The 26,744-nt window shown below is 41.3% G+C and overlaps 1 protein-coding gene across 1 annotated transcript in view; it reads right to left on the bottom strand.

Moving 5' to 3' along the window:
• Positions 1–26,744, bottom strand: part of CCDC170 (coiled-coil domain containing 170) — an 89,574-nt gene that overhangs the window by 16,824 nt on the left and 46,006 nt on the right. The window contains exons 7-9 of the mRNA XM_078001035.1: positions 16,392–16,592; positions 9,550–9,723; positions 6,215–6,457 (exon numbers count right to left, since the gene is read on the bottom strand). Coding sequence (XP_077857161.1) covers positions 6,215–6,457; positions 9,550–9,723; positions 16,392–16,592 — 618 coding nt within the window. The remainder of the gene's footprint in view (positions 1–6,214; positions 6,458–9,549; positions 9,724–16,391; positions 16,593–26,744) is intronic.

Genomic DNA, 26,744 nt, shown 5'->3' with positions numbered 1-26,744 from the left:
GGTAGGGACACAGAGCCAAACCATATCAATGGTAATTTTAGTAAAATAATCTATCACATAGAATTAATATCCCTAATTTTTTAAATTCTATTTTATCCTTTGTTTTGATTTCTAAACTGGTATGGATTTCATAATATTAAGAAATATAATAAGATTAAGAAATTTCTATATAGTTTTAAGTTTGTACACATGTAAATAATATTATAATAAAATTATTTTAACTCAACACAGGTAGAGAAATTCATGAAAAAACATTTTTCTTGCAAAAAGGATTTCTGTAATACTTATGTTTGACTGCCAAATTAAAATGTAATAGTATCTGGAAAGGTCTACTTTTTCTTGGTCTAGAATTCAGGAGTAAATTTACAGCATGGATCTTAAAACAGAAGATTTGTATAACCTAGGCATCAAGGTCTTCAATCATGGTTTTGAAACAGACATAGAAATGAGTACAGGCCGGGCGCGGTGTCACCCCTGTTATCCCAGCACTTTGGGAGGCCGAGGCAGGCAGATCACGAGGTCAGGAGATCGAGACCATCCTGGCTAACATGGTGAAACCCCGTCTCTACTAAAAATACAAAAAATACAAAAAATTAGCCAGATGTGGTGGTGGGCACCTGTAGTCCCAGCTACTCAGGAGGCTGAGGCAGGAGAATGGCGTGAACCCAGGAGGTGGAGCTTGCAGTGAGCCGAGATAGCACCACTGCACTCCAGCCTGGGCAAAAGAGTGAGACTCTGTCTCAAAAAAAAAAAGAAAGAAAGAAACAAGTACAAAAGCTTTCACCCAAATGTTCATAGCAGCCTTGTTCAGAATAGCCAAAAGTGGAAACAATCTAAATGCTCATCAAATGCTGAACGGACAACCAAAATGTGGTATATCCACACAATGAAATATTCCTCATCCATAAAAAGCAATTATGATGGTTAATTTTATGTATCAATTTGGCTGGGCAATCATGCCCAGATATTTGGTCAAATATTTAATGGATAGACTTTGCATAAAGCAGAGTGCCCTCCAAAATGTGGGTAAGCTTCATCCAATCAGTTGAAGGCATAAGCAGAATGAGACAATGAGCTTCCCTGAACACAAGGAAAACCTGCCAGCCTTCATATTTTTACTACCACATTAGCTCTACCTAGGTCTCCAGTCTGTCAGCCCATCCTGCTAGTCTCCATAATTGTGTGAGCCAATTCTTTAAAATAAATCTCTCCATGTAGACAGATAGATGATTGATTGATTGATGTAGATATTTATATTAGATATTTATATCTACATATATCTGTCTGCATACACACAAACACACATACACACACACACACCTCCTATTGCTTCTGTTTTTCTGGAGAACCCTGACCAATACAGGAATGAAGCACTGATCCATGGTACAACATGGGATGAACCTTGAAAATATTAAGTATACTCATACTAAGTAAAAGAAGTGATATGGTTTGGCTGTGTCACCACCCAAATCCCATCTTGAATTGTAGCTCCCATAATTCCCATATGTTGTGGGAGGGACCCAGTTGGAGATAACTGAATCATGGGGGTGGTTTCCCCCATGCTTTTCTCATGATAGTGTATAAGTCTCACAAGATCTGATGGTTTTATAAGGGAAAACCCCTGTCACTTGGCTCTCATTCTCTCTTGCCACCACCGTGTAAGAAGTGCCTTTCACTTTCTGCCATGATTATGAGGCCTCCCCAGCCATGTGGAACTGTAAGTCCGTTACACCTCTTTCATTTGGAAATTGTCCAGTCTCAGGTATGTCTTTATTAGCAGCAGGAAAACAGACTAATACAAAAAGCCAGAGACAAAGGCCATGTATTACATGATTCCGTTTATATACAATTTACAGAATGGACAAATTTATAAAGACAGAAAGATTACTGGTTACCAGAAGCTGAAGAAAGGGTAAATGAAGAATGATTGCGGTTGGGTGTGGGATTTTGGGGAAGGATGTGGCAGAAGTGATGGAAAGTCCTGGAATTAGATAGTGGTGATGTTTGCACAACCTTGTCAATATACTAAAAACCATTCAATTATACACTTTAGAAAATAAACTTTATGGGATGTAAACATTTCTCATTGTTAAAAAACCATAGAAATGTAATTCAAATTATTATTTTATATTGTCCCTCTAAGAGTGGTAAAATTGTTAATTTAATAAGTGTAGTGGTTTGAGTAGTGCCTTCCCAAAAGCTGTGTCCACCTAGAACTTCAAAATGTGACCTTATTTAGACAAGGGCCTTTGCAGGCAATGATTAAGGTAACAGTCTCATGATTAGATCGTTTTGAATTAGGATGGGCCCTAACACCAACAATGGATGTCCTTATAAGAGACAGAAAACGAGAGACACATGGGGAGGCCACTTGAAGGGGCGGCAGAGGTTGGAATTACGCAGCTATAAACCAAGGACTGTTAGCGGGATTGAGTATTGAGCCACCCAGTTTGTGGTAACTGGGTAGCCCTAAGAAATTAATACAGTAAAGCTATTTTTGCTAATGTCTTGAAATATTACTTTATGAATAGTGAAATACAGGGACTAGCTTAGGCAATGCATAAGGGGGGAGAGTTGATATCAGTAGTCTGTCTTGGACATTGATATCAGAAGTCTGATATTTTGGATTCATATCAAATACAAAATAAAAATCTATTCTGTATTTGATATCTCATAAATGCATGAAGTTGGCGTTTACTGTGTTAGCACATTAGAGAGAGCTCTATTCTCCACTGGAAGGCAGACTTAACATTCCTTTGAAACGTGTAAGGGCCTGAGTAATTCTTGAGTCAGTCAAACCAAGTCTCTCCTACACATTTCCTATATCTTATCTGTAAAAGTGTGTGGATCTGTCTATGCAAAATAAAGCAACCAAGTAAATACGCAAGCCAACTTTATTTCCCACCTCTCTTCTCCTTTTCATCCAACTATCCCAGAAAGGTATTACACTGTCTTTGTTTTCATTTGTCTTTCATCCCTGAAATTTGGCTTATTCTCAAAACCCTCACCCACTACCACCATGATCTATACATGCTTGAGTTACAGATTTTCCAAAACCAAGTGTAGTGGTTACTCCTTCAGTCATTATCTCACTGCTGCACTTGGTACTGTTGACCACAGCCTCATTCTGCTCTCTCCCTATCTCTCTCTGTTTCTTCTCAGTCTCTTTCCTGACAATTTTATCCTCCAATGGCTCCCCAGGACCCAGAGGATAAGTCCAAACATCTTAGCGTGATACATAAGGCTCCATGTGATCTGGCCCCTGTCCACTGCTCAGCTTCTTCCACTCCCTAACTCCCGGACATGGTCAAGGTGTCATCAGCAGCCGACCAGACCTCCTATCCACCTATATTGCACTGACTGTCACTCATCCTCATCCTCTACTCCAACAACTGTTGTTTGATCAGAGGCAATGTTGTACCAAATACCATGACAGTACTAGGAAGTAATCTGCGTTTATAAAATCTTGGCAAAGACCGGAGACTGTTTGGTTTTTCAGTCTGAGTTTGTGAAACACTGTACAGCTCCGAATTAGCCATATCCTTGTCTACATGCAACTGCCTCCCTATGGGTAAGAGAAATTCTTCAAAAGTGTTAGATCAGGTCTGCAAATTCTCCTTATTGTTCTCTAAAGCCCAAAATTTTGTTTCCTTTTCAAAGGTCTGCATCACACATTGACTATAATGGTGAGGTTCCTTTTCCTATTTTGTTCAACGACATTCTCCAACTATTAACTGTCATACCACTGGTTTCCATTTCTTTAACTTTTCCTTTCTACCTCCTTTGGAAGTGTCCAAAGGCCCTTTATTCTCTCTAACAAAGTAGTACTCCTATATCCTCATAAGCAAGGACGTCAGAGGGGATGAGTGCCTCTGGCGTAGGGATGAACACCCACATATCCTACAATCAGGAGCAGCTGGTGCAATGTCCCAGCCACATCAACTTTAGGATAATCTGTATAGTCCTTTGGATACAGGAAACAAACTCCCCACTACTGTCACCCCAAATGGTTACAGCAGATGGTAGTTGCAGCTAACCGCATTTCTTTGGGTTTAAGATTTGTTTTTGTTCATGCAATGCCATCTTTAGGGGATTTTTCTCTCCCCTCCTTCTTTCTGAGATGATGACTGGATGGAGGAAAGTCCTTGTGACATTAGGAAAAGTGATTCTGGCCCTCATGCTGCCCTGAATCTCTTCTGTATCTATTATTTGACTTGTGAAATGTGTGAGGGTCTCTTACCACAGTCGAGGCCCCATCATTGGTCTTGGTTAGTTCAAGGCTTGGCTGTAGCTGCTATTGGGCCACAGCCTAGGTGATTACCCCAGGGCCTCTGATGGAGGGTCACTTTGTCCCTCAGTTGAAGGGAACACCCCCATCTGCTCCTGTAATGAGCTCTCCAGCTTGCATTTCAGCTGTCATCCATATCCCTCACTAGTGAAAATGGAACTCCAGGCTCCAGGGAATCGGGGTACAATCTAGACCCCCAAGATTCATCACCTTTTGCAGCCCCTTCCAGCCAGGGTTAGAGCAGCTGATGCCATCCCACCCTACCCCAAATCCCCGCTAAAGGTCAGTCTCAAGTTGTAAAGGGACTGTTGAGGGGACTTACCTCTGATAGTTTCTCCCTACCCATGGCACCACCTCAGATGCTTTTCCTTTCTTTCCCCCTTCCGTGTATTCAGATATGTGCCCTTCTCTGGGCGGGGGGGGGGACGTTCTCCCCTTCACCAAGGAAGTACACTTCAACTTGGCAGTCTAGTCCCCATGGCAGAAGGGCTTCAGCGGGGAAAAGAAAACTACTCAGAAGGGTAACTACACTGGAAAATATTTTCTAAAACATGGTCCCCACTACACATGTTCAAGAGCTGCCTTAATTCCAGATTCTTTTTCCCTGCCTGTCTGTTTCCAGATTCGGAAACCTTCCAAAAAGCAGTTTCAGAGCATTGTCTGCAAAGAGCATTGTCCACTGCACTTGCAATTTGCACACCTGCTAAGGATGATGTGTGCATATTAAGTTACATATTATTGCCAGTGGCACACACATGCATGACATGTGGATCTTTTGATTAAATTTCTTGTAAGTTTCCATTTCTTTCTGCTCTGCCTTCATTAGAAGTTGAACACCTTGAATATAGGAATTATGTCTCCCCAGTCTGGTGACCTTCTCCACTGGACTTGGTAATGATGCATCCTACAGAGCACAACATAAATACCCTTGCCTGCCTGACTCTTTTCAGCAAACAGTTGTACGCATTTTCTCATTTCTTCCTAAGCAAATTCCAGTGTGATTAATCCCTGCATCATCACTAATAGCAGTCACCAACACTTTGGAGAAATGTATTTCTTTTCTGGACTTAAAACATCACCACTTTTTGGCCAGGTGCAGTGGCTCACACTTGTAATCCCAGCACTTCAGAAGGCTGAGGCAGGTGGATCACTTGAAGTCAGAAGTTGGGGACCAGTCTGGCCAACATGGTGAAACCCCGTCTCTACTAAAAATACAAAAAAATTAGCCGGGTGTGGTGGTGCACACCTGTAATCCCAGCTACTTGGGAGGCTGAAGCAGGAGAATCACTTGAACCCAGGCAGAGTTTGCAGTGAGTCGAGATCATGCCACTGCACTCTAGCCTGGGTAAAAGAGTGAGACTCCGTCTCAAAAACATTTTTTAAAAGGGCAGGCGCAGTGGCTCATACATGTAATCCCAGCACTTTGGGAGGCCAAGGTGGGTGGATCACCTGAGATCAGGAGTTCGAGACCAACCTGACTAACATGGAGAAACCAAATCTCTACTGAAAATACAAAATTAGCCAGGCGTGGTGGCACACTCTTGTAATCCTGGCTACTCGGGAGGCTGAGGCAGGAGAATCGCTTGAACACAGGAGGAGGAAGTTGTGGTTAGCCAAGATCATGCCATTGCACTCCAGCCTGGGCAACAAGAGCAAAACTTCTCCTCAAAAAAGAAAAGAAAACATCATCACTTTTTGGCTGACTTTTCACCTAGCGATGATGGCTTCACTTCAGATGTTGAAGAGACACTAAATGGATATGTACTCCGATTTGTGTCTTGTTTGCATTTTTCCCACAACTCTAGAAAATCAGAGGAAGCTTTCATCTTTCTTTTTCTGGTGTGTCCCGATAAAGCTGTTATTCTTTTGCATAAACATTGACAGTAACTAGCAAAAAGCAACAACAAAATGGAGCCGAGCACTTGCCTTCAGTTCATTGGTGTCAGCCACTTTGGCTTTGAGCTCAGTGTTCAAGTCTCGACATGTGTTCAGCTCCTTCTGCAGCCTCTCCACCTTCTTCTGCAGGTTCCTGACGGTAAGATGCATGTTGTCCCTCTCAACCACCAAGGCCGTGCGTGCCTGCTTCTCCTCCTCCAGCTGGGCTATTTTCTGCCGGAGGAGGCTCATGTGTAGTTCTTTGCTTTCCAGTCTCTCTTTCTGTGTCTTTAGCTGGTTTGATGCAAACAGGGATTTTTTAAAAATAATTGGACAGTAGTAAATATAAATGAGTTACCCAGTAATAATAATATCCAGAGGTGTTGATCTTTATCTACACCTCTATAAGACTAATGTGTAAACCATCAAAAAAGTTATTGGATTCCTTTTCCTGATTGCATTTTTTATTCATACCCTTTCCAAGAATTAATTGCATACCTAAACTCTGAGACAAAGGAGCCCTAGAAAATGTGCAGAGGAGTCAGCTTTCCACATCTGATGCTCTCTAACATTATGTGCATCATCAGAAAAGTGTAAAATTACTTTTAAAAAACTCCTCAGATGAGTTTATCAAGAGCAGAATATGATAAGACAGAGAGACAAAATCCTGTCTAACATCTAATGGCCACAATACCTGCACTGACGTTTTCTGAAATAAGATACAATGCAAGTGAGTACTGTCAACCTAGACCGGCTCATTTCAATCCCTTAGAACTGGAATAGGTGGTCCCCAACATGGGAGTGGATATATATCAACTTTTTTTTTTTTGAGACAGGGTCTCATTCTATTGTGCAGGCTGGGGTGTAGTGGCATGATCACGGTTCACTGCAGCCTCCCTCTCCCAGGCTCAAGCAATCCTTCCACCTCTCCGCCTCCCAAGTAGCTGGGACTACAGGTGTATGCCACCACACCCAGCTGATTTTTGTATTTTTTGTAAAGACAGGGTTTCACCATGTTGCCCAGGCTGATCTTGAACTCCTAGGTTCAAGAGGTCCACCTGCCTCAGTCTCCAAAAGTGCTGGGATTACAGGTGTAAACCACCACACCTGGCTGAGAGTTGATATATTTTTAAAGTGAGATATACCAAGGAGACTTTTAAGTAAGCTTTGCTTTAAAGCTTTGCTTATACATATAAAATCTTAGAAATAAAAGAGACTGTAAGAAGGCTTCTTGGTCTTTATTATATGCCCAGACTATAAGGTCCACAAACTAAGCAGAGGACAGGTTCTCAAACATCATTTATCATTGGTAATCAAACTCAAAAAAGGAAACCAGAGTGATATTTAAGAAAATGACTATGGACTCTAGAGGGGAAGAATCTTCCTGGGCTCCACATGTCACAATTAGTGGATAGAATATTAAGTACAGAAACCTCTGTCATGTGCTACAAACATCAGAATCAGAATCATGTATTATCAAGTGTTCAAGCTGAAGACCATCAAATTTCCCCTAATTATCTACTCTGCACTTGTAAAGTGGTAAAAGGTGGAAAGACTTACTGAAATGCTGCTTTGAGTATCCTGCCTAACAGTGACAGCTGTCTCCATATCTAGATCACTTTTGAACAAGGCCTTTTTAATATTTCTCTCATCAAATTCCCTTTCTTAAGCTTCTTCATGTCAAATTCCACTCCAGGTCAGACATGGTGGCTCATGCCTGTAATCTCAGCAGTCTGGGAGGCCAAGGAAGTCGAGTGACCTGAGGTCAGGAGTTTGAGACCAGCCTGGCCAACATAGTGAAACCTCGTCTCTATTAAGAATACAAAAATTAGCCAGGCATGGTTACAGATGCCTGTAAACCCAGCTACTCAGGAGGCTGAGGAAGGAGAATCACCTGAACCTGGGAGGCAGAGGTTGCAGTGGGCCAAGATCATGCCATTGCACTCCAGCCTGGGTGACAAGAGTGAAACTCTGTCTCAAAACAAAAAAAAAAAAAGAAAAGAAAAGAAATAAAAGTTCCACTCCATTGCAATTTTACACTGGTAAATTCTATAAACTGGTAAGTTTAATAATTATATAATTATTAAGAAGTAATAGTGTTGGATATTGAGAAAAAGCATCAATGATCTGAGCAGAACTTTGGGAAGAATGGTAGCTAATTTAATGTCTCTAATGGTAATAGAGTTTGTATGCTATCTTTTATAAAATATTTCTCAAGATATGGTAGTGGAGAAGCCAAACATGAACACAGCAACTTCTGTGAGCCAAGGGTTTGAAAATGTTATTTATTAAAAACTAGCAACTCCTTGGGATATATAGCATCCCCATCTTAAATACAAGGAAACAGAGACAGAGAGGTATATAATTTGTTCAAGGTCACACAGCTTGATGGAACCAAATTGGGAACCCAGATGTGACTCATTATACAGCATCTACACTGGAATTGTATCATAGCATTTTTCTCCTAAGAACTATTATAAGAATACATCTGTGTTTTCGTATTTTTCCCCAATACCAATAATTATGTAACTAATAATTATATTTTATCCCTTTCATCCATTCATTCATTGATTTAGTCTAAACTGTTTCTAACTCTTCATTTGAGTGAAGAAAAGTAAGCCCTTCTCTCTCTACTAGAATTTCTAGCGCAACTGAGCTTATAAATGCAGAGGCTGCTAAATGTCCTCCCAGTTCTCCTCCTCTCCCAAAGTAATAGAAACTGTGAATTTTTTCTAGCTAAAAATTTCTAGGTAAATGGCTACCCAGAATAAAGGCTACATTTGCAAGCCTCCCTTGCAGCTAGGTTTGACCACCAATACATTTTCTGGCCATGGGATATAAACAAAAGTTCATGTAGCAAATTCTGAGTGCCTTTTTCAAAAGATGGCTCTGCTTGTTCTTTTACAGCCCTCTTCCTCACTCTTTTCTTCTATTCTATCTTGAACACAGATATAATGGTTCCAGGCACCATTTGGAACCATGAGAATAAGGATCACCCTAGGGATGGGAAATGAATCAGCTGAAATGAGCCTGGTTCCTTGAAGACTTTACAGAGGAGAGTTGCCACACCAGCCCCAAACTTCCTGTCTCCAGGAATTCGTGTGAGAAAAACAAAACAAAACAAAAAAACAAAATACAAAAAACTTCTACTTGCCTAAGTCACTGTCATTGTGGGTACTGGTTACACACAGTGAAACACGACCTTAGGTGACAGATACACTTATCAATTCTTCAGACTTGAAATTCAGCCTCCAATTCTAAATACATATTTTTATAAGATTCTTCCTAGCTACACTGGTAAATATGGTGGCAGTACATTATTTTTCAATGTTTGGGTTTTTCAGAAACTTCTTCTCTCAATACTAGCAAGTTTCAATATCCCCTACCTTTCTCTGTAAATTGTGGGCAATGGTCTTGTTCTCAATGACTGCATTGCTCTCAAGACGAACCAGCTGCTCTGTTCGAGCTAAAACCACATCCAGCCGCATGTCAAAACCAAGTTCAGCAGCCATCTGGTCCAACTTCATTTTCTGCGAAAGCTGATCCAGAAATTTAAGATACTAAACCCAAGAACAAAAACAAAAATAGGACATGAAAGTCAAAGTTAATGGGTGATCTCACAGAATCTTTTCCTCTTTCTCCCAAGCTTACAGGTAATTCTCCTTTGCAGAGAGCATAGAGTGGAGCATGGACTCTGATCCAATATGTGGTAATAAATTCCTGAACCATCCTGCCATTTCCCTGCCTACCCCTTGTCTGAATGCTCTTGACTCTCCTAGCCCTTGATGTTGATGTTCAGTCGAATATTATATACTTTTCTTAACCCTGCCAAACAACACATTTGGCTATGTTTGATTACATCTTCATCTCTCTGCTTTGACAACTTGCTGCTGCAACCATGCCCCTCCCAGGCTAATCCAGCCCCTGGGATCCACCCATTGATACGGTTTGGCTGTGTCACTACTCAAACCTCATCCTGAATTGTAGCTCCCATAATTCCCACATGTTGTGGGAGGGACCTGGTGGAAGATAATTGAATCACGGGGGCAGTTTCCCCCACACTGTTCTCATGGTAGAGAATAAGTTGCATGACATCTGATGGTTTTATCAGGGAAAACCCCTTTTGCTTGGCTCTCATTCTCTCTCTCTGCCTGCTACCATATAAGACATCCCTTACTCTTCCACCATGATTGTGAGGACTCCTGAGCCACGTGGAACTGTGAGTCCACTAAACCTCTTTTTCTTTATAAATTACCCAGCCTCAGGTATGTCTTTTTTTATTTATTTTATTTTTTTATTTTTATTTTTATTTTTTTTGGAGACAGAGTCTTCCTCTGTTGCCCAGGCTAGAGTGCAGTGGCTTGATCTCAGCTCACTGCGGCCTCTGCCTCCCAGGTTCCAGCAATTCTCCTGCCTCAGCCTCCTGGGTAGCTGGGATTACAGGCACGTGCCACCAGGCCTGGCTAATTTTTTTGTATTTTTAGTAGAGATGGGATTTCACCACATTGGGCAGGCTGGTCTCAAACTCCTGACCTCAGGTGATCCATTCGTCTTGGCCTCCCAAAGTGCTAGGATTACAGATGTGACCCACCGTGCCCAGCCTATGTCTTTATCAGCAGTGTGAAAATGGACTAACACACCCACCCACGCACCTTCCTTGGGAATTTTTCCCACCTAACTGGGCCCTGGCCTCAAAGGTGGACCCTGGCAACTTAGACAGTTGCCACTTTACTCTTCTTAGGCTCTACAGAGCACTCCAAACTCAAAGCTCACCATACAAACAAAATTTTGAACAAGATTTTGGGGTCTTTTTTATTAATTAAGATGTTTTAGAAAATGTCTTTAAAATTAAGTTAAATTAAGTAAAATTATGTTAAATAAACACCTCCTCCCTAAAACAGAGCTGTATGAAGGAAGTCAGGGTTCATATTTTAGCAGTCTACAGTTAGAAAGCTATTTAAAGGTTTTCCTCTACTTGATTTCTGTGGTTTATCTGGCAAGTCCACACATAAGATAATGCTTACTAAGTGCTTACTGGATGAATAAATCAATCAATGAGCTTTCTATATCGTAATTTCATGATTTGGGTTTTATCTTTGATATTTTCTTCTGATTGCAATAACTTATCCATCTGGCATTTTCAGGCAATTAAATGTTTAAATAGGTACAATTTCCTGCCAACTGAAGCACACCAGCTTAAAGCCCAGAACTAGCCCTGTTTTAATTATCAGGACGAAATTATATTATAAGTGTCTATTTTCCAGTTTTGGCAAATAGCATACATGTGAATACAATTTTATCTCTTCTTTATAAGTCACATTCATTGCAAATATCACTTATTGCATTGTGCTACAATCCCATAAACTGCTTTTGTCTCTACATCCTCTGGTTATCACTTTTTAATGCTGTATCAGCTCTCTATATGGAATTTTTAATTTTTAATCTGTGTCTATGAAAGTGACCTAAGTGCTATTGCTTGTATTTTACCTAAAATAGATAAGTACCTTTTACATGATGGTACGAAACCCTCTTTTTTTCTATTTCTATGTATGACCCATCCATTTAGTGGGCCAGGACTACAACAGGCAAAAAGGGATTAAGACAAGACCAAGCAGAGAAAGACCCCATAGAGAAAGTTTCTATTTCAAGGATTTTGGCTATACTTCAGAAGATTAAGGTTACTAGAAACTTTTAACTACATAGAAATGAAGGATTACTGTATATATTGTTCACCTGAATGCCAGTTCAGCATAAATAAGAAACTGTGCATTCTACTGTCTTTGAGTCTGCCTAGATTACCTGCATTTAGCATTTAAACTGTGCAACTTTACTTTTCAATTTACATGATACCATCCATCCTTACCAGAACGTGCATTCCATACGCAGTTAGCGACAGAAGATTCACCATGGACAAAATCAGCTTACATAACTTGCTTTCATAACTGAGAGTTCTTTGGACATAATCCCAATTAAAATTAATGATTCCTTTATAGTAAGGGAAGGCAATACCAATCCACCTGAAATTCTTGCCTTTGACATGTTTCTTCTATAATTCAAATAATATTTATTGACTCTTTCTCTAGGCCCTGGAGAAACACAGGAAAAAGATCATTTCTTCCGGCCTCAAGAAGCTTGGAATATTTGGAGAAGAAAAAAATTTAAAAACAATCCAATAAGGGTAAAAAGTATCATGAGAGAGGCAGATGCATTATGCTTGGAGAGCATAAGGAAAGATAGGTAAGTCTCCTAGGGAAGACTACCGGGGGAAGCAGTATTTGAGCTGAATCTTGAAGAGACTGCTGTTACCAGGTGAAGGAGGTGAGGAGAACGTTCTCTCAGTGAGAATAGCTGTGGGCAGTGTGGGAGGCAGCCGGAGGAGGCCGGAGGAGTGAGTGCTGCTACAAATTTGCATGGATGGCTTTAGGCTCCGCAATCACCGCAGACCCCACCAGGGTCCTGCCGCTCCCAGAAGGTTTCTGAGTTTGCCCCTTCCTGGCAGGAGAAATTACAGGGGAAAGGGAAGATGGAGAGACCACCTGGCCAGCTCACAGAATGTGAAGCCATGGAAAAAGAAGGAATCTGTACCTGAGCCTGGGGCCCCTAGAGAGCCACTGGCCAGTTTTGAGATAAAGAAAGAGAAGATTAGGCACACGTTTCATGAAGACCTCCCTGGCAGCAATGAAGAGAGTAAATCTGAGGCATGAAGAACGGTGCCGGGAGCTCAGTTACTAGCTTGTTTCCCTAGTCGGTGTTAACGAGCACAATTCTCAGAGCCAAAGCACAGCTGCTGGATATAGAGATGGGGGAGGCATTGGAGATCTAGTAAGGAGACAGGATTTACAGTGCTTAGGAACTGATTAAAAAGAGGGAAGCGTTAAAGACGGCTTGAGCAAATGGAGGTAGATTACCACCATGACTGAAGCAGGAGAGGGATAAATGTGAACAGATGTCATTTCAGTTTTGAATATATTTTGGTGTTCACGGACCATGCAGGTGAAGCTGTCCCGCAGGCAGTAATATGGCTTTCAATTTACATTACCATACTCAGGTGCAATATTTCATTTTGTTTGGTTGTGGTTTTTTGTTTTATTTTGTTTATTTGTTTTGAAAGGGAGTCTCTGTCACCCTAGGCTGGAGTACAATGGCCCGATCTCTGCTCACTGCAACCTCCACCTCTCAAATTCAAGCAATTCTCCTGCCTCAGCTTCCTGGGTAGCTGGGGTTACAGGCACACACCAACACACCTGGCTAATGTTTTATAATTTTTAGTAGAGATGGGGTTTCACCATGTTGGCCAGGCTGTTCTTCAACTCCTGACCTCAAGTGATCCACCTGCCTCAGCCTTCTAAAGTGTTAGGATTACAGGCATGAGCCATCACGCCTGGCCTGTTTTTGTTTTTTTTGTTGTTGTTGTTGTTTTGTTTTTTTGTTTGTTGAGACAGGGTCTCACTCTGTCACCCAGGCTGAAGTGGTATAATCTCAGCTCACTGCAACCTCCACCTCCCAGGCTCAAGCTATCCTCCCATCTCAGCCTCCCAGGTAGCTGGGACCACAAGTGCGTGCCACCATGCTCAGCTAATTTTTGTGTTTTTTGTAGAGATGGGATTTCGCCATATTGCCCAGGCTGGTCTTGAACTCCAGAGCTCAAGCGATCTGCCTGCATCAACCTCCCAAAGTGCTGGGATTATAGGCGTGAGCTACCAAGCCGAGCCAATAATTCTTTACAAAATCAAATTTTCCACCATCACACCTTTACAGATATCTAATAGAAAAAGCTATCTCCACTCTCCCAGACTTCTCAAATCTAGCCCCTATTTCCATTCACAAAACCACTACATGGTTCATATCTTTATTATCTTCTGAACTGGACTAGTCTGAACTGGACTATCTTCTAAACTGGACCAGTCGGGGAGCCACCGACAGGGCTCCCTACCTTCCTTCAGCTGTGTCCAGCCCTTTGAATGCAAGGACTTTTTTGGTTATCTGTGGTGGCAGATATCTCAAAAATTATGCATGGTTGTTTTTTGTTTGTGTGTGTGTGTGTGTGTGTTGTTGTTGTTTGTTTGTTTTAGCTTATAGGCTATCACTACTGTTAGTGTATTTTATGTGTGGCCCAAGACAATTCTTCTTCTTCCAGTGTGGCCCAGGGTAGCCAAAAGGTTGGACACCGCTGCTACCCTCTAAGCCAGTCTGACTTGAGGGAAATCTTTCTTTTACTCAAAAACCTTCTCTGGCTTCCCATTACCTATGCAATGAAGCCTGAGCCATTAGACTGATCTATTTCAATGATTCCTACACCTGCCTCCAGTGCCGTCTCACGCCTTTGGTTTCACCCAGTATCATGTCCCATGCTCCCTGCACCTCATTCATTTCCCGAGCCATCTTCTCACACCTCCATTTCTTCTTTGTTCCTGCTATTTTTTCTGCCTCAAATTCCTTCCCTCCTCTTCTGCCTGACAAATTCCTACTCATTCTTTAATGCTTCCCTCTTCTGTGAAGATGGCTCACTTACCGCACAGAAAAAAAGTCATTGCTCCTTTTTCCAGGTTTCTGTCAAATTTTATACCTGTCTCCATCGTGGCACTAATTGCACTACTGTGCACTAATTGCGCTATTGTACTATTACGCCCCGATCTCCCTGTCTCATCCGCTGGACTTGATTTTCCACAGACACCTTTGGCACATCTTTGCATATCCAACCTCAGTGCAGGCATGACGATTCCTCAATGTTTTAAGTACAGAAGAATGAAAAGGAATACGTTGAGTGTAGACGTTTCAACTTAAGAGTATTTTTCATGCCAAATTCTGCATCGAGGCTCTTGAGCCCCTGTGCCTCCCTTTCCCCTCCCACACTCCCTCCTACGGACTCTTTCAGTCCACACTTTCCTCCCCATCCTGTCCAGCAAAACCTTTCTTTGATCTTGGTTTTCACAGCCACTGCCTCATGCCTGTCTTCTCTTTGGTCACCAGACTTCACACTGGTCTACTGGAGGTCGCTCCCCTTCCACTCAAGTCTCCCCTCAGCGCAAAGCAAACTGGCTTCTGCTCTCCACCACTCTACCAAAACTGCCCGTCAAAGATCACTGACAATGTCCCCACACTCAAATCCTCAGTGTGGGCCCCTTCTCTTCCCATTTAACTCTCCTCTCCCACTGGGTTATCAGCGCCATTGTTTCCGAGACTCTCCATGCCCCAATCTCAGCTCCACAGGGACATCTCGCTCTCTTTCTAAAATACTGCCATGTGGCCGGGCGTGGTGGCTCAAGCCTGTAATCCCAGCACTTTGGGAGGCCGAGGCAGGCGGATCATGAGGTCAGGAGATCGAGACCATCCTGGCTAACACGGTGAAACCGCATCTCTACTAAAAATACAAAAAATTAGCCGGGAGTGGTGGTGGGCGCCTGTAGTCCCAGCTACTCGGGAGGCTGAGGCAGGAGAATGGCGTGAACCCGGGAGGCGGAGCTTGCAGTGAGCCGGAGATCCGCCACTGCACTCCAGCTGGGCAGCAAAGCCAGACTCCGTCTCAAAAACATAAAAATAATAAAAATAAAATAAAATACTGCAATGCTCACACTTACCACACTTCTTATTCTACAGATTAAAGAACACTCCATCTTCTTAGTCTAAGCCATTCCAGTCTTCTCTCTTGCCACAGATCCACCAAGAATAACATGTTCCAGCCATACAGGATTCACCAGTTTGCATTCTCTGAATACACTATGCACTTGCCAGATTTCATGCCTTTGTTCAAACTGTTTCCCCTACAGTATCTGTCTTCTCTCTCCACTATAATCCAACTTACCTTTGAAAAATGAACTTAATTATCGCCTCTCCTATAAAATCTTCCCTTTATCTAGAAGTTCCTACAGAACTTTCTGATTCAATACATACAACACATATAAACTTATAGTACAGCAACTTACCTGAGTGTCTTGTCTCCCCTATCGAATTATGAGCCCTTTAAGATCAGAAACTGTGTATTATTCATATTGTAGCTTGCCAAACCTTTAGGACCTCATATATGATAGGCATTCAACAAATATTTGTTGAGTTTAATTAAATTCATTTGAATCAAGGAAGTTCCAAACCCATTGTTCCTTGAAATCGACTTAACTAATTAAGTCCAGGACTTAACCAAACTAAATACTGTAAAATTCAGAATATTTTCAGGTAAAATTTTATACTACAACAGATGCTTCTACTCATGGATATGCCCTCAGGTTATTACTTTTTGTTTCTCAAAATTCAAGTTGTCTCGCAAAACATCTCCAGAAACCAGCTCTGCCTCCAGGTGTGTCAGCTGACCCTGAAGAGTCTCCAACATATTCTCTGCTTTCTGGGCCCTCTGGAGAGCTTTCTGGTAAAACTCAGACTCCTTTCCCAACTGTTCAACAAGCTCAGATATTTGGGCTTCAAGCTGGGAGACCATCTGGAAACAAAGAAACAGATCAAGAATAAGCCTTGTTTTAGATGCAAGGAAGTGTTCACATCTACTGCTCTGCCTAAGCAGCATAACTGTTTATGATACCAACTTCCAGATTATTTGTAAAAATCCCATGTAAAATATGTAATTGATAGCTGTATTTCCCTCTGTTTGAAATAATCTACATTCATTATTGAATAAAAATTTTTGATTGGTATTTTTAATTTTTACATAATTCTTTTAACAGGTTAATCGACAAAAATTTATGGATAACATTTACTTACCCCAAAACTATTGCTAAGAGTTTCAAAGTTTAGTAGGAAAAAGAATTAAGACAAAAAGTACTGTAAAAATCTACGAAGAGTCATTCCCCAGAAAAATGCTTTCACCATTTTGAGTTGACTTAAGATTAGACAGCAAATTAATCTTGGTAGGTAACGTTGAGGCATTACAGGGAATTCATGTACAGACATATGCTTTTTCAAACTTTTTTCAACTTTCTATTGAAGATTGGTTACCCATGCCCTAAACTCCAGGGATACTGACTCTACACTACATAGTCATAGAGTAATACCATTTTTGCATTGGAGAGGTCAAAATCTCTTTAATATGGTGACTCTAAATAGGGTCAGGGTCAATGTACAAGAGGGCAGGGGGATCTGAGTACTGTCCCATGTTAAAGTCCCTCCAGCCTCTCCACAACCCACCTGATTTGCCCAACGCTCCCATCCTTCCGAGGAGTTCCTCTTTTTGTCCTGATCATTCCTTCAAACCAAGAGTGCAAGTTTACCAAGGACCTCAGGGACACTCTCGGAAAACTCCAACTGATTTTACTCAATCCAGTTTCATAAAATGTTGGATTCAATAAAACCACCGAGTCTAGGGTGATACATTTGTTTTCTTTTGATGGTTTATTTTGGAAGAGAAGAGGAAAAGCATAGTATTTACATAACAGTACAGTACCACTCTCACAGAAATGGAAACATCCTGACTGTTTCAGATTTTTACTGTCTCAATTTTTAAAAAGAAAACAATTTCTGTTTGCCTATCTGTAAACAGCCATGCTTAACCACATAATCTGCCTTCAAACTTTTTGAAAGGCTGTTGTACGGGAGAACAAAAGGATTTGTTCTGAGTTACCCTCGGAGCCTACATTGAGAACCAATAGGTATAAATCAGAGAAGAAATTCCACATTTATGAAAGGAAAATGTTTTCCCCAGTTCCTATAATTATAAAATAAGATATCCCTGTAAAATTTCCTTTAACCACAAAAAGTATAAACAAGCAAAAAATAATTCCCTGTGATCCCACCACCCAGAGGCAAAAAGTATTAATATTTTTATACAATTTGTTTTTGTGTATCATTAAAATATAGTCGAAATATTATACATGCAATTTTGTGTCTTTGTTTTTACCTAATTATTCTCATGCCATTTGAAATTCTTAATATTTTAATGGCTGCATTAAGAACTCATCATGAGAATGAGTCATCATTCACTTAAGCATTCCTTTATAGGAAGGGAAAAACTCTTCCCTGTGAGGTCTGAGCAAAAAAATTAAAAATAATAAATAATCAAAATACAGAAGAAAGGGAAAACTTTATAATGATTACAGCTGTCTAAAGATGCTGTCTAGTAGGGAGTGGATTCCCAGTCACCGAAGATGGCCAGAAATTGGCTAACTACGGGCACATCTCACTTTATTCCACTTTATTGCTCTTCACAGATATTTAGTTTTTTACAAATTGAAGGTTTGCGGCAACCCTGCATTGAGCAAGTCTATCAGCATCATTTTTCGGATAGCACATGCTCACTTTGTGTCCCTGTGTCACATTTGGGCAATACTAGCAATATTTCAAACGTTTTTCATTACTATGATATCTGTTACGGTGATCTGTGATCAGAGATCTTTGATGTTACTATTGCAGTGTTTGGGGTGCCACAAACCACTCCCATATAAGTCAGTGAACTTAAATGATAAATGTGTACTTTCTGACTTTTCCACTAACTGGCTGACCCCACATGTCTCTTCCTCTCCTTGGGCCTCCCTATTTCCTGAGACACAACAATATTCACATTAAGGCAGTTAATAACCTTACAATGGCCTCTAAGTTTTCAAATGAAAGGAAGAGTCAGGCTGGGCATAGTGGCTGATGCCTGTAATCCCAGCACTTTGGGAGGCCAAAGTGGGTGGATCACCTGAGGTCAGGAGTTCAAGACCAGCCTGGACAACATGGCGAAACCCCATCTCTACTAAAAATACAAAAACTAGCTGGACGTGGTGGTGCATGCCTGTAGTCCCAGCTACTCAGAAGGCTGAGGCAGGAGAACCACTTGAACCTGGGAGGTAGAGGTTGCAGTGAGACAAGATCGTGCCACTGCACTCCAGCCTGGGTGACAGAATGAGACTCCGTCTCAAAAAAAAAAAAAAAAAAAAAAAGGAAGAGTCTCACTTCTCTCATTTTAACTCAAAAGCTAGAAATGACTAAGCTTAGTAAGAAAGGCATGTTGAAATCTGAGATAGGCCAAAAATTGGGCCTCTTACTCCAAACAATTAGCCAAGTTGGGAATAGAAAGGAAGCATTCTTGAAGGAAATTAAAAGTGCTACTCCAGGACAGGCATGGTGCTCACGCATGTAATCCCAGCACTTTGGGAGGCTGAGGTGGGTGGATCACCTTAGATCAGGAGTTCAAGACCAGGCTGACCAATATGGCGAAACCCCATCTCTACTAAAATACAAAAATTAGTCGGGCATGGTGGCAGGCACCTGTAGTCCCAGCTACTTAGGAAGCTGAGACAGGAGAATCACTTGAACCCGAGAGGCAGAGGTTGCAGTGAGCCAAGATCATGCCATTGCACTCCAGCCTGGGTGACAAAGCAAGACCCCATCTCAAAAAAAAAAAAAAGGTGCTACTCCAGAAAACACACTGATATAGTGTGGATATTTGTCCCCTCTAAATCGCATGTTAAAATTTGATCCTCACAGTTGGAGGTAGGCCTACTGGGAGATGTTTGGTTCATGGGAGCAGATCCTTCATGAACAACTTGGTGTCATTCTCACAGAATTGAGTGACTGCTCACTCTTAGTTCCCATGAGATCTAGTTGTTGAAAAGAGCTTGGCACCTCCTACTCTCTCTCCCTTTCTTTCTCTCTGGCCATGTGATGCCTGCTCCCCTTCATCTTCTGCCATGAGTGAAAGTTTCTTGAGGTTCATTGTCAGAAGTAGATGGCACTGTGCTTCTTGTATAGCCTGCAGAACCGTGAGCCAAATAAACCTCTTTTCTTTATAAATTATTCAGCCTCAGGTATTCTTGTATGGCAATACAAATGGACTAAGACACATACAGATGATAACAAAAAACAGCCTTATTGCTGATATGGAGAAAGTTTGAGTGGTCTGAATAGACATCAAACCAGCCATAACATTCCCTTAAGCCAAAGCCTAATCCAGAGCAAGGCCCTAACTCTCCTTAAATCTATGAAGCCTAAGAGAGGTAAGGAGGCTGCAGAAGAAAAGTTTGAAACTAGCAGAGATTGATTCATGAGATTTAAGGAAAGAAGCCATCTCCATAACATAAAAGTACAAGACAAAGCAGTAAGAGCTGATGCAGAAGCTGAGGCAAGTTATCCACAAGATCTAGCTCAGATCATTGATGAAGGTGATGACACCAAACAACAGACTTTCAATGTAGGCAAAATAGCCTTCTATGGGAAGAGGATGCCATCTAGGACTTTCATAGCTAAAGAGGAGAAGTCAATGCCTGCCTTCAAAGCTTCAAAGAATAGGCTGACTCTCTCGTTAGAGGCTAATGCAGCTGGTGACTTGAAGTTGAGGCCAGTGCTCATTTAGCATTCTGAAGATCCTAGGCCCCTTAAGAAATATGCTAAATCTATTCTGACTGTGCTCTAGAAATGGAACAGCAAACTAGATGAGAGCATATCTGTTCACATCATGTTTTACTGAATATTTCAAGCCCACAGTTGAGACCTATGGCTCAATAAAAGATTCCTTTCAAAATATTACTGCTCGTTGACAATGTACCTGGTCACCCAAGAACTCTGACGGAGATGTACAAGGAGATGAACATTGTCTTCACACCTACTAACACAGTATTCTTTCTGCAGCCCATGGATCAAGGAGTAATATTGACTCTAAAGTCTTATTATCTAAGAAATATACTTCATAAGGCTATAGCTGCCACAGAGAGCGATTCATCTGATGGATCTGGGCAAAGTAAATTCAAAACCTTCTGGAAAGGATTTACTGCTCTTGATACCATTAAGGACATTCATAAGTCATGAGAAGAGGTCAAAATATCAACATCATAGGAGTCATCTATGAGATGACTCTGAGGGGTTCAGGACTTCAGTGAAGGAAGTAACTGCAGATGTTGTGGAAATAGCAAGAGAACTAAGATTAGAAGTGGAGCCTAAAGATGTGCTGAATTGCTGTAATCTCATGATCAAATTTGAATGAAGAGTTGCTTCTCGTGAATGAGGCAAAGAAAATGATGATTGAGATGGAATTTACTCCTAGTGAAGATGCTGTGAACATTGTTGAAATGACAAGAAGCATTTAGAATATTACATAAACTTAGATGCCAAAGCAGAAGCATGATTTGAGAGGATTGACCCCAATTTAGAAAGAAGTTCTGCTGTTAGTAAAATGCCATCAAAAATAGCTCACGTGCTACAGAGAAATCTTTTGAGAAAAAAAAGAGTCAATTGATGTTTTCAACCACATTGTTGTCTTATTTTAAGAAATTGCCACAGCCACCCCAACCTTCAGGATTGTGATCAGCAGTAACCATCAACATTGCAGCAAAACCCTCCACCAGCAAAATGATTATGACTTGCGGAAGGCTGAGATGATTGTTAGCACTTCTTAGCAATAAAGTATTTTTAATTAAGGTATCCATGTTGTTTTTTAGATATCGGGTTATTGCATACTTAATAGACTACATACTTAATAGACATACTTAATAGTCTATGCATAGTATAAACATAACTTTTATATGCACTGAGAAACCAAAAAAAATTGTGTGACTCATTTTATTGTGACATTTGCTTTGTTGCAGTGGTCTCTGAGGTATGCTTATATCAATTAAGAATGTTGCCACACAGATTGAAGAGCTACATGAGGAAGGTTAGACTACCTGAGCTGTAAACTCTTCAATCCTGTGCTTCCATGGCTCTCAAGCTTCCAGACCTATAATTCGATTAATTCTACACTTCTGTGTGTGTGCTTGAAATGAGATATTTGATGGTAAGCTCTTCAGAGCCACATCTAAGGAATTATATTTACCAAGGAAATTTATAGTGTCATCCCAGAACATGAAGCTCTGAGAAACCTCATTTCATTTCATATTTCCTACCTTTCCTGCTTACCAATAATAAAAATATCTACTGATACATTCATAATTACATTAGTAAGTATATCTTACTAATATAGCAGATAAATCTGATCTTAATGCAAGAGAAACAGTGTTTATCTTGGTACGACAAACAATGTAATCTATAGAAAAATGTCCACAAGATGCTGCCTCCCAAGGGACTGATTCGCGTTATTAGAAGTATAGCACATCAGGAGATGTGGTTTCACATTGGACTGCAAACAGAAAGTGAGTATTTCTACGTGAAGACCCTTCAACATCTCCTATACCACAAATGACATAGTGGAGAGAACGAAATCAAAGAGAAAACTGATTCAATGAACCTTAAGCAGAGAGAGGGAGAACTGTGTGATCACTTAGCCGTAGTCAGCACACCATCGACTTTACTGGAAGAAAGCAAGCCTTCTATAGAAATCACTCAGTGTGGTCTCCATTCTGAAGCTGACACCCTGAGTAACTGCAGGAAGTTAGACTAAGGGAGTGACACTGACCCTGAAGGAAGATGTGAGCATCTGACATAGACCAGAGTGCAGGACGGGGGTTTTGGAGTCAGATAGCCCTGGTTTCAAGTTCCCCTGTACCACTTACCAGCAGGTTAACTGAAGCGAGTAACTAATCTCTCTGAAATTTGTAGACTTTGCTATGATGACTCAATGAGCTGATTTAGATCATTTGACCCGCACAGCATTTTGCACCGTATTGAAGTTCAACGCATCGTGTCCATTTCCATCATCAGGGTTACTGCTCCAGTGTACGGGTTCCATCAATCCTATGCTGTTGCCATCAGGCACTAAAGAACCCTCTAGGAATTGTCCTATGTCATGTTTCTCAAACTATTTTCAGCATCGTCTTTCTCTCAACTAGAAGTCTTTCTGGGAAGAACAAATAAGGGACAAATGTGTTCGAATCAAAGGCAAGAAGGTCCTCTTGCATCTTCACCCCATCTGGACCCAAGGGTGCTCTCCAGAGCCTTGAGACTCAGCAAAGTGCGACTTTAAAACCACTAATACATAGATTGCTGAAATTTGCAGGGGATACCTCCCATGCCAAGATTCTGGTGTCCAGAGAGAAGAAAGCAGCTGAGAGCCCTCCTGCACTCTATCAGATCACAGAACTTAGCTTCAGAAGCTTATTTAGGTGTCAGTGCATACGACACCACCAAGCTTTTTTCTAACTAAATTTAGATAAATTAATTCAAATAAATTAACATTCCAATCTGACTCATTCTTGGGAACATCAAATGCCAGTGCCTGAGTGAACATATGTGCCACACCAAAACGGTAAACTTGTGCTGTTTTTCACACCAAAAAGTCTAAACAATAAATAAGCCTTTCTTTCTCTTCTTTTCTTTTTCTTAGGGTCATTCCTTAACATATACCTGATATTCTATGGGACAAAATGCACCAGATATTTCAACACTAGAGGTGGCCAGTCGGGGGGTGAGGGGTGAAGAATACATACCTTTAAACAAAAAAGGCACTAAAGCACAACATAGTTAAAGAATAAGCTGCATGGTTTTTAAAAGTAAAGCCATAATGCTCTAAAAGAGTTAATTCACTCCCCAGGGACAACTATGTGTTGATTTCACCAGAGAGACATTTTTGTTCCAAAATTAAACCAAATAGAAGCCAGAAAGTTCTACACTGAAGAAAGAGCCACTTTGGTCACTTAAAGTCCAGTGCCTTTTAGACATAAACTCTTTTCCAATTATTCAAGCTATAATTTTCACTTGGGGAATATGTAAGTTATCAGGTACTAGAAAGTATCGACCAAATCCTCCTTCCCTCCTGTCGGCATGTGTGGCCAGCACTGTGACTGGCTAACCCTACCCCTCCTCCTCTGTTCATCTCAACTTTTGAGTTAAATTAGGTCCCCGCAAAAAAAATATGTTGAAGCCCCCCAGTACCTCACGATGTGACCTTCTTTGGAAATCGGGTCTTTACAGTGGTGATGAAGTTAAAACCAGGTCCTTAAGGTGGACCCTAATCCAAGATGACTGGGATCCTTATAAGAGGGGAGATTTGGACACAAAGACTGACATGCATAGAGGAAGGCAATGTGAAGACACAGGAAGAACACTATCCCTACAACAAAGAATGCAATGCCTGAGGCCAGCAGAAGCTAGGAGTGAGACATGGGACAGATTCTCCCTCACAGCCCTCAGAAGGAACCAACCCTATGGACACCTTGATCCCAGACTTCTCATCTCCAGAACTGTAAGGCAAGAACTTTCTATTGTTTAAGCCACCCAGTTGTGGTACTTTGTCATGGCAGCCCCAGGAAACTCATATAACTAGAGAGGCCGGAAAAGCTGAAACTTCCATCTGTTCACTCTCTCAGATGCTCCTGTAGCCTGGAGTGACCATGCAGCATAATTTTGGACAATGAAATGTCCCAAATGGAAGTGTGCTGGTGCTTCTGGGGAGATGTTCACTTTAGTAGGTGGCAGGGTTAAGAACAGAGCAGGAGAATGATAATCGGGCTCTGAGATCAGAATAGGGAGGAGGGGGCTGTGGAGCATATCTCTGGTCCTTTATAGCAGAGGTCACCAGACTTTTTGGCACCAGAGACTGGTTTCGTGGAAGACAATTTTTGTGTCAGAATGAAACTGCTCCACCTCGGATCATCAGGCATTAGATTCTCATAAGGTGCATGCAACCTAGCTCTCTAGCATGCCCAGTTCACAACAGGGTTCATGTTCCTATGAGAATCTAATGCCACTGCTGATCTGACACAAGGATAACTCAGGCGGTAATGCTCGCTCGCCCACAGCTCACCTCCTCCTGTGCAGCCCAGTTCCTACTAGGCCATGCACTGCTGCAGGTGCACAGTCCGAGGGTTGGAGACCCTTGCTTTATAGCATCAGGTGGAGTCCCCACAGCTCCCACAGAGCCCTTGGACCGGACCAGCAAAAATCTCAAGGGAGGAAATAAAGCCTTAGGTGTACTTAAAGCAGAACAGGAAAAATGTCCAGACAGAGGTTTGTGAGCTTGTATTAATTTGTCTTTAATTTGGAAAAAAATGTAGAAATTGGCACGGTCATGTCCTTTCTATGCATAATCGATTATCATTCAGATGATTACACAGTTAGGAAACACCTGAAAGAAATAAAAAAAGAAGGAGGAGGAGGAGGAGGAGGAGGAGGAGGAGGATGAAAACAAAATTGCCTCAAAATTCTAAAGTAAAATCTGAAAATGTCATAACTTTCTATCATTGTGCAAGAAGTCATTATTTCATAAACAACTGCTATGGTGTCCTGAAATTCCAAGGCTAAATAACATCTAAATACTCATTTAGAATTCGTGGGAACCTGACAGTAGAACATTCCTCTAAGACAGTGGTTTTCAACTGGGGGCAATTTTGACCCCCGGGGGACATTAGGCTGTGTCTAAAGACATCTGTGGTTGTCACAAACTGGGAAGGGGAGTGCTACTAGCGGGTAGAGGCCAATGACGCCGCTGAAAATCCTGCAATGCACAGGACAGGTCCCCACAGCAAAAAAATTATCCAGTCCAAAATGCCAATAGTTCTGAGGACAAAAAACCTTGCTCTAAGATACAGTAAAGCTTCTAAAAAGAAGATTAAATCTTGCCAGCAGCAGAAATGCAAGGAACAAGTAGAAATGACGTGCTGTAAAAGTGTGGGTGGTGTCCTGAATTCTACTGAGAACTGCAAACACAGGAGGGGAAAAATGGGTAGCACAGGGGTAAACAAGGCAAGCAACGTTCGGGAAGCAGGAGCCGGCCTGAAGCAGAGAATCTGCCAAGCTGAGCCTGAACCCGCCGTTGAGCCTTCACATCAGTATTACTCAGCCACTGACTTGTTTGCGTAGCCATGGCAGCTGGCAGGGACATGCAGCCTCCTCAACAAACAGCTTCATCAATTCGTAAAGCTCCCATTCTTTAGAAACATTTCTAAGACAATATATGAAATCCATTTTCTCCTGATTTTACTTGAAGATGAGTCACACAAGACACCAGCTATATGCTTGATTTCAGGCTTTTAAATAGGGACAGCAGCTATTGAAAAAAATTACAGGGTAGGAATGGCAGACAAAGGCACTAAAAAGACTCTGAATCATTCTAATTTTTATGGGGAGTGGGAGAAAGCACACCCAGCTTAACCAATTTACATCATTTGGCTTTAGAAAATAAACATATACATCATGCTGATAATTGTGTGCCTTGTTTCACATGCAGGGATTAAAGCAGTTTTAGGAAAATACTTGGAAATATAGAAGTGGAAAGCAATAAAATGAAATGGCAAAAAAAAAAAAAAAAATTAGCTATTGAAGTACAGATGCTCCTCGACTAATGGTAAGGTTGTGTCCCGATAAAGACGTCGTAAGTTGAAAGTTTCTTTAGTCGGAAATGCATTTAATACACCTAACCTATCGAACATCACAGCTTCACCTTCCCTACGTTAAAAGTGCTCAGAACACTTACATTAGCCTGTATTTGGGCAAAATCATCTAACAGAAAGCCTATTCTATAATGAAGTATTGAAAGTCTCACGTAATCTGTTGAACACTGAAAGTGAAAAACAGAATGGCTGCATGCACACTCAAAGTATGGTCTCCACTGAGTGTGTATCACTGTCACACCATTGTCAAGCTGAAAATCTTTTTAATTGCATATTCATGAGCTGGAAATCGTCTGTATATCTACTACCATTTAAGAGAAATGACTTAATGAAGCTTATTTCCAAACCTATAAATCATTTTCTTTCCCAATCAAGTATCTCCATGTAAACTGAGTCACAAG

The sequence above is a fragment of the Macaca mulatta genome, chromosome 4 (genome assembly GCF_049350105.2).
Source record: "Macaca mulatta isolate MMU2019108-1 chromosome 4, T2T-MMU8v2.0, whole genome shotgun sequence".
NCBI lineage: Eukaryota > Metazoa > Chordata > Mammalia > Primates > Cercopithecidae > Macaca > Macaca mulatta.
Note: the sequence above shows the minus strand (reverse complement) of the source record. Positions and strands in the feature narration are given on the sequence as shown.